The 15000-nt window shown below is 45.9% G+C and overlaps 1 protein-coding gene across 1 annotated transcript in view; it reads left to right on the top strand.

Annotated features, from left to right (window-relative positions):
• The window catches only part of pkdcca (protein kinase domain containing, cytoplasmic a), a 37141-nt gene that overhangs the window by 17091 nt on the left and 5050 nt on the right, over nt 1-15000 (top strand). The window contains exons 3-5 of the mRNA XM_012827295.3: nt 7040-7317; nt 7663-7742; nt 9143-9250. Of these exons, the coding sequence (XP_012682749.1) occupies nt 7040-7317; nt 7663-7742; nt 9143-9250 (466 nt within the window). The remainder of the gene's footprint in view (nt 1-7039; nt 7318-7662; nt 7743-9142; nt 9251-15000) is intronic.

Here is a 15000-nt window from a genome sequence, read left to right as displayed (position 1 = left end):
ACTCAAACACACACACACTTGGACAAACGCTCTCTCTCATACCCACACACACTCTCACACACATACACTCAGACACACACACATTCAGACTCCTCTTGCTGGAGACAGACATACCGAGAGAGATTTATATCTGATAGTGGACTGTAGGAATATTTTTAAAACTCCACAACAGACAGAGACAGGGCTGGAGACAGTGTCTGGACTCCCTACTCACTAATTAAATCTTGTCCCCTCGAAATGTCAGAGGCCTTTTTTAAATCAGATAATGCTGCTTTAATGACCTTGTGTGATAAGGACAGGGATGGCCCTAGGGCTGGGAGTGCCGCTGTGGCCTGACTTGGCCGTAACGCATTTGTGAAAATGCCCAAATTGTCCAATGACGTTTTTAGGAGATGGAAAATTATTTTTTATGCTGTGCATCATCTTCCCTTAACATTTGTTTAGGCTAGTGACAAATGAATATGTGCAATAAGAATGACAAATGGCTAAGATGGTGTTTCTTTATTTCAAAGTAAATATAGTTCTCTGAATAATTTAGTGTAAAATTTTGCATGTTGGTTTGTTTGTGTCCAAATGGATTAAATAAATTTAGTATTTATTTTGTAGTAAAACAGCTATTCTATCAGAACTGCATTTGTGTATTTACAATAATACTCCATTTTATTCATTTAGTTCCGGGAGAACTAGGTTTGTTTCCCAGCCAGTTGCTAAATTGAATCATTTCAGTCTTCTCAGACTATGAAAGCTTGTTCTTGTGGCTGGCTTAAAATTCCAAAGCCAGCCACTGAAACACACACTGAGCCAGCCATGCATATTTTGTCGCCCTAGTTTGATACACACTGCTCTCATCTGCATGTCATCACAACAGTAAGTAACTCAACACACTCATTCATCATTGGCAGGCACAAGGGATCTCTGCCTTCTGTCTATCATTCCAGCTTTTACCCTTTCAGACTCATTGTTCTCCCTCTCCCTCTCTCTCTCCGTCTCTTACTCCCTCTCTCTCTCTCACTCTGTTTCCTGATCTTTCACTCTCTCTGCACGACCAGTATTTGTCTTCACTTTGCCACCATTTTCTCCCTCTCTCTCTCTCTTCCTCCCTTTACATAAATCTTTGAACCTCTCTTTGAATCTTTCTTTCTGTCTAACCTGTCTCCCTCGCCCCTTCTCTCTCTCTCTCTCTCTCTTTCTTGTATGGAAAGGCATTCCCATTACCAATTCAGATTTGTTCTCCTCTGCTCTGGTTAAAGAGAGACACATGAATGGTGCCGTGCAAAATGTCAGTTCCCAGCAAAAAATATGAACATATCCAGACCGATTTCCTGAGCTACTGGTGAAAGCGACAGACTTTTCAAGTCCATGAATATGTGAAAGAATGAGAAAGAGAGCGAGAGAAGGGGGAGAGGGAGAGGGAGAGAGAATGTGAGGGAGGGTGTAATACAAATGTGCTATGAAATCTGGCAGACTGGGAGTTTACTGAGGGTAAAAATAACAGCAATATTTTGGCCGTTTCTGCTCTGGAATTTCACACCTCTGGGCAGCCACGTCTCTCCTCCAGGAGCTCAACTCACTTGCTTAGCAGAGTCCAGAAGTCTACCAGATCGCTCTCTCTTTCTCTTCATCGGCCAGTCTTAAAAAACATTTATTTTTCACTGTGTGTGTGCACACCCTTGTCAATCTACACTCAATACCCCATAATGACAAAGCAAATGTATTAAAAAGAAGTATAATATAACTAGTATCAGTATAATACAAGTATTCAGACCTTAGTCGATGCACCTTTGGCAGTGATTACAGCCTTGAGTTTTCTTGGGTATGATGCGACAAGCTTTGCACACCTGGATTTTGGGGATTATTTTGGGAATGAGGACCGTCAGTGGACAGCCATTGTCAGGTCTCTCCAGAGATGTTTGACTGGGTTCGAGTCAGGGCTCTGGCTGGGCAACTCAAGGACATTCACAGAGTTGTCCCTAAGCGTTGTCTTGACCGTGACCAAGGGCGTTGTCTTGACCGTGTGCTTACAGTCACTGTCCTGTTGGAAGGTTGACCTTCGACCCAGTCTGAGGTCCTGAGCACTCATCTCTGTACTTTACTCTGTTCAGCTTTCCCTCAACTAGAGATGCACCAAACCACTTTTTTCAGTTCCGATCCAATTCCGATACCTGAGTTTGGATATCTGCCGATACCAGTACAATACTTTTCTTGAATATTATTATTATTATCATTATTATTATTCATTTTTATAAGGTTACATGAGGCTGTAGTGAACCGAAGAGCACAGAAATGGTAAAAAGAATGGGGGTGGGTGTTATGGTGTGTTGCCTTAAAGCAACTTGCGCTGTCGTTTAGTCAGTACACTTTCATTAACACATGGCGTCCTATTTCTACAGTACGCTATTTAATTACTTTTAGTAAGTCATATACTATTGTATGTGATATATTTGAATTTTTTGTGTATTAATGATCTTGTCTAATTAATCTTGATGGATATGAACATGATTAGCTATTGATATGATTCAGATAAACAGAAATACAAATGTAAAGGTAACATACTTTAACAGACCATGCAGGGGCCAGCGGGCATCCATATTGTTTTCTTCATTGATCAGGTGAACACACGTTTTTCAGAAGTCGACAGTTCCCAAGTTTTGTTTACCGTCATCTTGAACGCAGCAATAAAGCCCTTAAGCAGCGCCATTGGAGGACAAACTCAGTGTGGTGAAACCAGAATGCCGGTGGTTACCGAGAAGTTTGTCTATTAAAGCTGCAGGCCGGACCCTTTTGTGTGGATTTCTTCCATTTCCCGTCCTGGATTTATTTTGTGCTTGGCACATTTTATTTTTGTTTTGTTTGTTACTGGGGGGTTTTTGAACTGACTGGGAGCTGGGAGGTTGAGTTCTGCCCTTGGGCTGTGGGTCTTGCTGGAGAGACTGCTTCGGTTAGCCCAGGGCCCTGGAGGTAAGCCGGTGTCCCCTTGTCCATATATCGTCATAGTTTCGTACATACAGACTAACATGTTAATCACACGCATTTAGGTGAGGGGTTTTGGTCGGGCAACTTGAACACACCCAAGACTTTCCAGAGAGCTTAGTTGCAGGCCGAAGTTGGTAACATCTGGATTGTACGTTGATCGGTAACGCCAATCCTATATCCGATGAGTGAATTACATCAATATTGGCACCCAATACTGATATTGGATCGGACCCAACTCTGCCCTCAACACTGATCTGTCGCTGCCAGTCCCTGCCGCTAAAAAACACCCCCACAGCATGGTGCTACCACCACCATGCCTCACCGTTGGGATGGTATTGGGCAGGTGATGAGCGGTGCCTGGTTTCTTTCAGATGCTTAGAACAAGGGCCAACCTATTACATCTTGGTTTCATCAGGCCATTGTTTCTCTGTCTTCTCAGTCTGAGAGTCCTTTAGGTGCCTTTTTGCAAACTCTAAGTGGGCTGTCCTGTGTCTTTCACTGAGGAGAGGCCACCACCATAAAGGCCAGGTCCGTGAAGTGTTTCAGTAATGGTAGACCAAGTTCTGAAGGCACTGTATGGATGTAATCCCTTGTGTGTGTGTGTGTGTGTGTGTGTGTGTGTGTGTGTGTGTGTGTGTGTGTGTGTGTGTGTGTGTGTGTGTGTGTATAGTACACTTGGTAGTAAGGGGATCGGGTCATGCACATCTGGCATCCCCTCTGGCCTGGCCGCAGCAGGTCTGTGTGCCGTGAATGAGTGTGTGAGAGGGCTGGGGGGCGTTGCGAGACGAGAGAGAGAGAGAGAGAGAGAGAGAGAGAGAGAGACAGAGAGAGAGAGAGAGAGAGAGAGGGAGAGAGAGAGAGAGGGGAGAGAGAGCCTTTACAGCATTTGCAATGCGTATGAGGCATTAGTGGGCTCTGGGGAAAGCAGCGAACCCGCTGACTTTCAAACGCTTCATTTAGGTCTGAAGCCATTTCCTCTGCACACTGACGAAAGCTTTCATGGCTGGTGCAGCGTGTGTATGTGTATGAACTGTGTGTGTGTGTGTGTGTGTGTGTGTGTGTGTGTGTGTGTGTGTGTGTGTGTGTGCGCACCAGAATAAGAGGGCCCCACCCATGTGCCTGGCACAGTCCTTATTCTTACCCTTCAAAACACACTCAGACGTTGTCGTGTCGTCCGCACGACAATGGTGAAAACTGAGTTTTTGTGAAAATGGAGATGTTTTGCAGTGTTTTGGCCTTGCGTCCACAGAAAAACAGTGTTTTTGGGCCCTCAGAAACGCATCATTTTGAAAACGGGTTCCAGAGTGGAGACAACCTTACGTCACCGTGCCGACAATTTATCTTGTCTGATTGCACTATTGCTTTTGACTTTAATCTTGTTAAGTTGTATACTAAAATTCGTTTCTGCGTTTCCATGGGGACAAGGATAGTACTCAAAACTTTGTGGCGTGGACACAAAAAGTTTTGAAAACGCGAAAGAACAATGTAGTTTTCCAAAAACTCTGTGTGGATGACCTCATAGAAGCAGACGCACTCACATGCAATTCCACATGCATGCATACTCATGAACTACAAATGTACTGACATTTCCCTGACACATAAATGCAGACACACACTCCCTTTCTCCCCGCCCCCCCCCTCTCTCTCACACACACACAAACACACACACACATTAATGTAAAACCCTATAAATATGGCCTCATCCTAAAAGCATGTGTGCGTATAGTGAGAGTGGCCCGTATCCATGTGCGAGTCTGTCAGAATGGTGTATGCGTGGCTGTTAGTGGAATCGACACCGCCAGCGCTGGGTCAGACCCTGTCAGGAACTCTACCCATCACACCCACACGTTATCTTTGAGGAACTTATCTCTGGGGAGCTAGGTTCCCAGACCCCCCCCCCCTCCCTGTCCCTCCTCCCCCTCCATGAGATGAGGTGTCCTTTCGCTGCTGCTCCTAATACTCAGTCCATTAAAAACAGCTTTTGTTCTCCCTTTCCCCCCTTCTCCACTCCTCCGGTTCACTCCTCCCCACCTCCCTCTTCTCCTCTCCCGCTTGCACCCCACTCCTTTTCTCCCCACCCCTTGAGCAAACCCACCCTCTCCTCAGCCCTCCCTCCATCCCTTCTCATCATGTTATGCTCTTATGATCTGGGGCCCCGATGGTGGAGGATTTAAGCATGTCAAGAGAGCAGATGATGAGCGGCTGATGTTTGGGGGTGTCTGGGGACGAGAGGAGAGGAGAGTGGATTTAGGGGTAACAAAGGGAGAAGAGTAGAGTGGATTTTGGGGTGTCCACAGACTAGAGGAGAAGGGATTTGGGAGTCTCTAGGGATGAGAATGGAGAGGATTTGGTTCTTAAAGATTGTTTGGAGGGGGGGTTACACCTGGGGCTGTTTGGTTAGGCCCCCCGAGAGCCAGATGCCCCCACACCATCATCTGCTGGCCTCTTGGCCCCCATCAAGGCAAAGCAGCCAACCGGAAAACTACCCCCGCCCTCCCAGAAACGGCCCCTCCGCCACCAGAGAGGGATAATCCCTTAGGCACACTCTCCTGGGCATTCTCCCACTGCAGGACACACTCTTGCCTCTTTTCTTTCTTGCTTCTATATATCTCTTTCTTAACCTCTTTTCACTTTCTTTTTGCACTGTGAACCACCCTCTTCATCACTGTATAGCCTTTTCTCACTCTGTTTAATTTCCATTATGGCTCTCATTCACACAAACTTTTATTTGTATTTGTAATGCATTTTGGGTAAAGATAACCCCACTCTCCCTTCATACACTCACTCTCTCACACACTGTAGTCTGTAATGAATTTTGAAATGGAAATCTGTCTTGGGAGAAAAAGATCTAAATGGATCGAATTATACAAACATCCATGCATACACACACACACACACACACACACACACACACACACACACACACACACACACACACACACACACACACACACACACACATACGCACACACACATACGCACAAACACAGTGCACAACTCCCGCTGAGATGCAGAGAGCTGTGTTCCTTCTGGCAGAGACAGCTGAAAATGTGAAGACACTGACTAATAGCCTGTGATGTCTGTTTGTGAGAGAACGCTTGTCGATTCCCGTGCCCATGTCTCCATAATTGATTGTGTATGAAAGTTCAGTGTGCGGTTTCTCCAGTAGTGTCAGTAACCAAAACACAGCAGTTTGTTTAGCTGGCAGCTCTTTCACCACTTCATAACTGCCTCTGATGCTTTTTATAGCGATGGGGGATTTTTTTGGTATTGTAGGGGAATATTCATTACTTCCATACTTTATAGTTTGGTTTATTGAGATGTTTCCATGACATACAGACAGATACACAGCCTTCAACACCATTGGATGTGCAAAGTCATTTTGCACACACACTCATGTACACACACACACACACACACACACACACACACACACACAAACACACACACACACACACACACACACACACACACACACAAGCACACACAAACACACACCCACACCAGAGCACTAAATTAATTATAATTGAAATGTAATACTTACTAAAACATGCATGTCATTTCATAGCTTCTTTAATTGCAGCGCAGTTACATGAGATCCACTGTAAAGGACATTCCCCTCAGAGGTTGATTAGTGCAGGGAACATCAGGGCAGGGACTCAGGAGCCTCTTCCCATAACTCAAATCCATCTAGAATCCTACAACAAGTTTCTCTAGCAGAAAAGTCATCTTTCCATTTAGTCATAATAAAGATATCAAACTGAGACAGCTGCCTGTGCAAGGACTGCTGTATGGACTCAGGCCTAGTTTACCATTCGATCAAAGTACATAGCATGTGTACCCCCATACAACACAGTTGATTATAGATTTAATGGATTGAGCCCTGTGCAAGGTTCACCCCTATTTTCAGTACCTGAGGTAATCTACCTTTGACACAAGCCCGGCTGTGTTCTTGCAGAACTATAGATTTCTACACATGCACAGTTGTGGGCCTCATTCTAATAGACTCACATTTTAGACTTGTGTTCACCTTTGACCTCTGGTGTTGCTGTGGTTTCCCCTGTAGATCTGCCTGAGTCTGGTGCGCCTGTTGCACTACCTGGCCCACTCCCCGCTTGGCCCCGTGACCCTGCTGGACTTCCGGCCGCGGCAGTTTGTCCTGGTGGGCGGCGAGCTGAAGGTGACGGACCTGGACGACGCCAGCGTGGAGGAGACGCCCTGCGGCCCCCACGCCACGCCCGGCGACTGCATCATGGAGTTCCCCGCCCGCAACTTCACCCTGGCGTGCATCAGGGGGCGCTGCCAGGGCATCAACGAGAAGAGGAACCTCTACAACGCCTACAGGTGAGCGGGAGAGAGGTCACCAGGTGAGCGAGACAGAGGTCACCAGGTGAGCGGAAGAGAGGTCACCAGGTGAGCGGGAGAGAGGTCACCCGCAAATATGCATACGTACATATGAATGTACGCAAAGGCATACGTATGCATCACTCCACCTAGTTTCACGTATGCAAAGGTTTCATCAGACAACTTCTCCCATACAGTACTTACCTGAAATCGGGCTGGCAAGTACTGCCACTTCTGTTGGGATCCTTATTACTCACAGATGTTCATCTCCCCTCTCTATAAATGATACTCAGTTCCTTGCCAACAAATATAATATGTGTGTGTGTGTGTGTGTGTGTATTCCAGATTCTTCTTCACCTACCTGCTCCCCCATAGTGCTCCAACTGCTCTGAGACCTGTGCTGGATAAGATAGTCAACTCAACCGGTGAGCGTGCATGCACACACACACACACACACACACACACACACACACACACACACACACACACACAGACACACACACACAGACACACACACACACAGACACACACACACACACACACACACACACACACACACATAAAGCCACCCCAGCACTTATTGTGACTATGGTTATAATAATGAACTCCAGTCTGTAACGTCCCAATGGAGCAATCTATTGAGTGTTGAGTGAAAACCTGTGATTATAGATTAAGTCACTCTGTCAGAGAACATTAGTTTGCTGTTTTGGTGTATTCAATGAATTCAGCTGAAGTTACATGACAGAGAAAGATAGAGCAGATGCAGCCAACATGGACACCTCCTGTTGGAGATTAGAAGCTACATGGCTTTTCCTGAAGCGGCAACCCCACACTTCTGTCCAGCACACAGATTCAGTACAGTGTCATTACAAGAAACTCTAATACCTTCCATAAGGCGTTTGCCTCTGATTTAAGACTCTAATACGTACAGCATTGATTCAGTACACTCTCCTCACTGGTCTGAAGTGACCCCTCTGTGTGTTGATCTCTCTCTCCCTTTCTCCCTCTCTCTCTCATATTCAAATGAAAGAGAATTGTGCTGCAGAATAGTTTTAGCCAAAGCAGTGTTTTTTTTTAACCAGCACCTTGGATATAGTTAAATAAAAATCAGGGCTCTCTCTCTCCCTCTCTCATACGGGTGATGGTAAGGTATGATACTGTCAGCATGTTACTGAGTGCTAGAGATCTGTTACTCTCTCTCTCTCTCTCTCTCTCTCTCTCTCTCTCTCGCTCTCTCTGGGGGTGTTGCTGTGATGAGGGGAGGGTATGATGTTGTCAGCATGTCACTGGCTGTTTGAGATCTGTCCCTCAGAAACACAAAAGGCCATGACGCTGCGGGTCACCTGGCAGGCTGAGGGGAGGGAGGAGCTTTACAGCACATCCTATCAGAGCGCTTCTTTCTTTGTGGCCTCACTGTTGATTGGCTGCTGCTGCTGCTTAGACATTGTCTGCCATCCAGGCGTGTCTATGTTGTGTCTTTGGCAATGTGTGACACAGATTTGGTTTGTCCGTCCCCTCTGTACTTCACTGAGCTGGCTTCGTTGGCTGGCTTGAGGGTGGTCTGTCTATCTCCTGGAGACTACAGTCTGCACTAAGCTAGACTTTGTTTCATGCGGACTCACAGTTGAAATTCAGTCAACCAATTTGGCCAGCAAAATACTGGGCGCATACTAACAGGGCTGTCCTATATGTGTGTGTGTGTGTTGTTTTTAACTGTGAACCTAAAATATTTGAATGTTTCTCACTCTCTTTCTGCTTCTCTGCATGTGAGTGTGTGTGTATTCACCCTGACTTTATGTAAAAGTGTGTGTATCGTGTGTTACAGGGGAACTCACCTGGGGTATCGATGAGACACAAGTGCATCTTGAGAATGTGCTGCATCTCTACACAAATGGACTTTACCTACAGAATACCTCTCAGACACACAAATCTGGTGAGTATTTTAAAGCGGCAATACAAATATCTTTTTTTTAACCTAGTGAGCGAAAAGCCAATGGACTTGCCGTACAAACACCAACAACAGCACGATTGACACCAAGCAACATCTCACGCACTATTGCGCTCACACCTGTATTGTGAGAAGCACGGGGGTTAAACCTGTAACCTCTGGCAGGAGATGGCAGCTGGATGTTCTAATAATGAGGCTAACCCCATGAATGCTAGCGTAGCGCACATAGCCACTAAGGCACTGAGTAGTAAGGCTGAGTCACTGCACAGCTCTGCACCCAGTGCCTCCTGCAAACCTCACCCACCAGCCCGTCCGCCCTAAGCTACACGTGACGTGGCCACGGACACTCTCATGGGCCCTGTTCTTACTCTATTAGTCACCATGGCCAAGTGTCCCAGCATACTGGCTTAGTTGGGTTATGTAAGAATCCCTCTCTTTTCCCATTCACCTCTGATAGATGATATGTGTCCCCACTTATCTTTCTCTCCCTCACACACACACACACACACACACACACACACACACACACACACACACACACACACACACACACACACACACACACAAACACACACACCTACACACGGTGTTTTCGATAACATTTTAAAGTGATTAGAGATGGAATGGCATCCCACTCGCATTCCCACCACTGGCCTTACATCGGCTATCATACACACACACACATACATATATACACGCGCGCACACACACACACACTTGACATCCCCCAGACTGCTGTTATCAGCACTCGGCTGTATGTAGCTCAGATGGTCTGATCTATGTAATAATGGAGCAGGAATTATGGCCGTATATGGCCCAAAAGAGTAACCATGTGTGTGTGTGTGTGTCTGTGTGTGTGTGTGTGAAAGAGAGAGAGAGTAGAGCACAGCTCTGGTGTTCTCAGGACAAATGAAATGGGATTAAACTGATTATAATTTATATAACCAAGTGAGGGGGTGGTTTGTGTACGTGCATGTGTGTGTGTGTGTGTGTGTGTGTGTGTGTGTGTGCACCTCTCAGGAGAGTTATAGCTATTGTAATCCCTTATTTGGTGCAAGGCAGTAAGTGTGTGAGAGAGAGAGAGAGAGAGAGAGAGAGTTCCCTTTCCCTCTTTCTGCCATTCCTTCTCTCTCTGTCTTTCTCTGTTTCTCTTTTTCTGTGTCTTTCTCACTTGCTCACTCTCTCTCTCTCTCTCTTCCTCACTCCCCATTTCTCCCCCTCCCTTCTTGGCTTTCTGTGTCTCTCTCTCTTTATCCATCTTCGCTCCACTGCTAGTCTGTAGCAGCAGGCCCAGATGCTTGCTGACAGATGTGTGGGGCTCCAGCCTCCACGCAGTATCACCCTCTGGAACACATCTGGACCTGAGTTGACAGATCCAGGCCAGATGTGGGCCAGATTTGGGCCAGATTTGAGTCAGGGGCTATCTGAGCAACTCAAGGGCCAGTGTCTGTGGTTGGTTAACTCTTTCCTTTCAGCCTCTTTCAGTAGGACTGGGCTAGTAAACATCAAGTATAACTGCTTATTACATTGACACAAAAAATGAGATTTGTTTTGTAAGTTTTTGCTAAATTTAATTTTAATTAAAGAGTTTTAATTTCAGACAGATTTTCTGTAAAAGTGTGCCGGTGTGCCGGTGCCTCTAATTCCCATGAATATGCTGTGATTCTTCCAACAAATGTACTCAAGTCATAGTTAAATATGGCAAATATAGACAGAGATCATTTCTTATTTAGGTCCAGATAGCAGGAGAGACGGGGATGGATCTGATTCTGTGCCAGGTCTGGGCCAGAACGGGGCCGGATTCCAGATCCCCCCATGTCTGAGCTGCTGTTGGGGTAGAGCTGAAGAGGTTGCTTTGGAGGGCAGTGTAATTAGCTGAGTGGTCTGTGTTTATGTTAGCGTCATTAGCAGAGTGCTTTCTGTTATCAGTACAAGGTGGAGGGTTTTGTGTGAGGAGTACTGACTGAGTGGTCTGTGTTTGTGTAACTTGCACTGGCTTGAGTGGTCACAGTTTTCAGCATTAGGGTGAGTGCTTACACTCAGATAGCAGCTGATTTCGCGGATCATCAGTGGGCATGGGTCAGACCCAGGCCAGGGTGGGCTGTTGTCTCACTTGTGTTTGTGTTAGCTGCATTAGCTGAAGTGGCTGCCATTAACAGATTCAGCAGACTTGCTTTCTCCTGTGGAATGTGCACTTGAATTAGTGTTAGCTGTGTTAACTGAGTGGTCTTTGTTTGTGCTAGCAGCATTAGCTCGAGTGGTCAGTGTACGCGTCGTTACCTGAGTGGTCTGTGTTTGTGTTAGCCACATTAGCATGAGTGGACACTGTTAGCAGCATTTTATTTTCTTTCCCTAGATTTCAGTAGGCTCTTGAACAGCTCTGGCTACATCCTGCCCCCCGGTCTGGATTGTGTTTGTGGTAACTGCATTTGCTAGTCACTGCTAGTAGAATTAGCCAACCGCTTTCTTCTGTGGAATGTGTGCTCGCATCACATGTTCAGAGTCAGTGGAATGTTCTGAGTGCTCCTCAAACTCCCTCACTTTCTCCTTCCCTTTCTCTATCTCTCTCATGTATCATCTACATCTCTTTCTCTCTGTGTCTCCTCATTCTTCAGTCTCCATGAAGCCATTCCTTGAGTAGCCTATTTTAAGTGAGAAGTCCACAACAGTGTGCATCTAAAAAAAAAGTAATTACAGCTGTAAAGCATATAATGAAGCAATATGACAGAGCGAGCGGGGTCGGTAAAGGCCATAGGCATGAGGCCGGTGGTTAACATGCAGAGTAATTACTAGCAGTGAAGATTCCAAGTGGGATAGTTCCAAGATGTGCCCGCTCATGGAATGCCTCTTGTCCAATCAGAAATTAATAAATTTTTCCCAACTGTTGTATAATAGCTGCTGTAATTTACTGCTGCTACATCCTCTGTTGTCCTGTGTCCCCAGGAACAGCATATGTGTGGTGTTTGTGTGTGTGTGTGTGTGTGTTCGTATTCGAGTATGTACATGTGGGTTTGTTTGACTGTGTAGTTCCATCTTTGCTCCATCCACACTAATCTGCAGAAAGAATGAGAGAAAGGGGGGGAGAGAGTGGAGAGAGATCCTCCTCCTCCAATGTGCAGACAGCCACCCTCCCTGCATAGAGAGGGTGTGTATGCGGGTCTGTGTGTGTGTGTGTGTGTGTGCGCGTGTATGTATGTGTGTATGGAGGGGAAGGGAAGGAGGTGCTAAAACATTCATGCTCCACTGGTTAGGAGGCTTGTGGCGCGACGGGTGCGTGTGTGTGTGTGTGTGTGTGTGTGTGTGTGTGTGTGTGTCCTCCTTTGTATATCCTCCTCCCCTCTCTACCCCACCCACGTCATCAGGCCCATTGTCACCATTCTGTGAAGCTGAACGAGAGGACTCTCTCTCCTGCCAGCTGCTCCTCAGACACACTCTCAGGCACTTTCTAGGTCATTTCACTGCCTTGCCAGAACCAACACATGCGTTCAGCCTCCAAACCTAGAACAGAGTACTGTCAAAAGATTTGTTTAGGCAGGAGGAGAACCAGGATGACACATCAGAAGAACATTTTCAACTTTTGTGTGCCATTTGTGAGAATTTTCCCTGCATGTCACCCACTGATGGCATGTACAATGGTTTAGTCTTCAGTATGTTTAATGTTGTGCAGTGAATCGCATACAACACACACATGCTTTATGTCTTTCTCTCTCTCTCTCACACACACACACACACACACACACACACACACACACACACACACACACACACACACACACAGTACAGTACCCCGCTCCACCCATCTAGCCCACATCTCCCGTTTTCAAGCATCTCATTTGCATGCTCAAGGCCCTTGATTGGCGCTCCCCAGAGCTAAGCAAACAATTTGCTGATTCTCAAGTACGTGCGGTTGACCACCACTGGGCCCGCTGCACCCTGCAATCAGTGCCACTCTTAACGGCACGCATCAAACACTCTACATTTGCATGAGAAAGAGCCAGATACCCAGCGGCATCCTCGCTGCCAAGCTAGGCTCCGAGCTGACAGCACAAGGGCCAGTGGAGCAGCTCGAGACAGGTCACGCACACACACACACACACAAACACACACACACACACACACACACACACACACACACACACAAACACACACACACTAAATGGATGAGTGGCAGCTAGAAGTAAAGATGTTGTAGATATGGTTCACGCCCATTGTGAAGAGACATGCTAACAAGAGAGCGCTGACAGTGGAAATAGGAAGTTGAATGGGAATGGCCAGTTTTATTGTATAAGCAATTACAGAAAAAAAGGGGGCTTTTTAAAGACGCTGAAGGATCAGGATCTAGATTTTCTTCTTACCCACAGGACTATTTGTTGTACAGTATATCAGAGCATAGCTTTTAGGAAGGGCTTGGTTTCTGCAGTGGAATTGGCTTGAGCTCTGTAGCGTTAAAGGAAGAGGAACCGTCGCGATAATGTTTGAGATGGGTCAGAGACCTGACTCTTCACATGAGTTTCGTTTTTTCAGCGTAGTCCTCTTTTCATTATCTCCATGGGAAATTCGTTTTCTTTGAACTGGACTCCGGAACTGGAGTCTTCTTTAGTATTCAGTCGCTATTTACTTTAAGTAGCTTTTGATACAGGGTACCCAATTAACCCTAATTGCAAGTACATCTTGTAACAACATGGGCTTACATAAGAATCACATTGTGCAGATGTACTAATTAACAATTATTAACAAAGAACCAAAAGCTCCTTAAAGCATAATTGAGTGCTCTGTATTCATTCTGGCTTTGGGAAAGTTCACCTTGATTCAGCATGTAAACTGCGGTGAAATCACTAGGGCCGTGAACATAGCCCACATTGTATTCATGAGTTAATTCTGTGAATATCTCAAAGAATGAACTAGTCAATGCTGATTTAAGCGCTTCAATGAATGTCTATTCAGATGTCTTCAGAGGTCAGTTCAGCCCTATGGGTCATGTATGTGAATGTATTTTCTTTTTTCTATTTATATAGCAACTGTTTATATTGAAACATTTTTTTGGCTGTTGCTGTGGAAACCTCCCAGACCAGGGCCCGTGTTTATATGCAAGGCCATCAGTCATTTTTAGGAGTTATTCAGGAGGCAGGCGCTCTGCTTCCCAAACCAAGGGGAGAATGTCAACCACGGCAGCGCGAGATGAGAACCAGACCTCTTTGCCTTTATTGGGGCAATAGGCAGATGATTTGATGCAGCGTACCACTATTAAAACTTGGCTCCGGCCACCGATAGTTTGATGCGAGTGTTGGCTTCGGGACAGGCATTTTTTAAATTGTTGACATTACCCCTCATTTCTCTCTGATTCGTCCATTGTTCGGTTATTTTCGATGTCATGGCGCCCTCGCAGTTTTGAAAAACGACTCTTGCCAAGACGTTTGACCCAGAGGCCTGCCATTCGATTTCATTAACTTAATCGTCATGGCGAATATGATTGCGCTGCCAAAGTGTGTGTTTTATTACCAAAGCCCCTGGAATCGGAGCCTTCCCAGAGCAGACATCGCAGCGCTCTGTGAGCAATGTCCTCTCGCCGCTACTGACAAATCCCAAATCTTTCCGTTTATTACTAATCTGCAGTGCACGCTCTGTCAGTTACAAGGGAACAAAAGACATTTGAATCCAGCAGTACATCAAAACCTTCACTATAAATAATGAGATTGTGATTGATTGATTGATTGATTGATTGATTGATCCATTGA

This window comes from Clupea harengus, chromosome 13, assembly GCF_900700415.2.
Source record: "Clupea harengus chromosome 13, Ch_v2.0.2, whole genome shotgun sequence".
In the NCBI taxonomy this organism is placed as follows: Eukaryota; Metazoa; Chordata; class Actinopteri; order Clupeiformes; family Clupeidae; genus Clupea; species Clupea harengus.
This window is presented reverse-complemented; position numbering and strand designations above follow the sequence as displayed.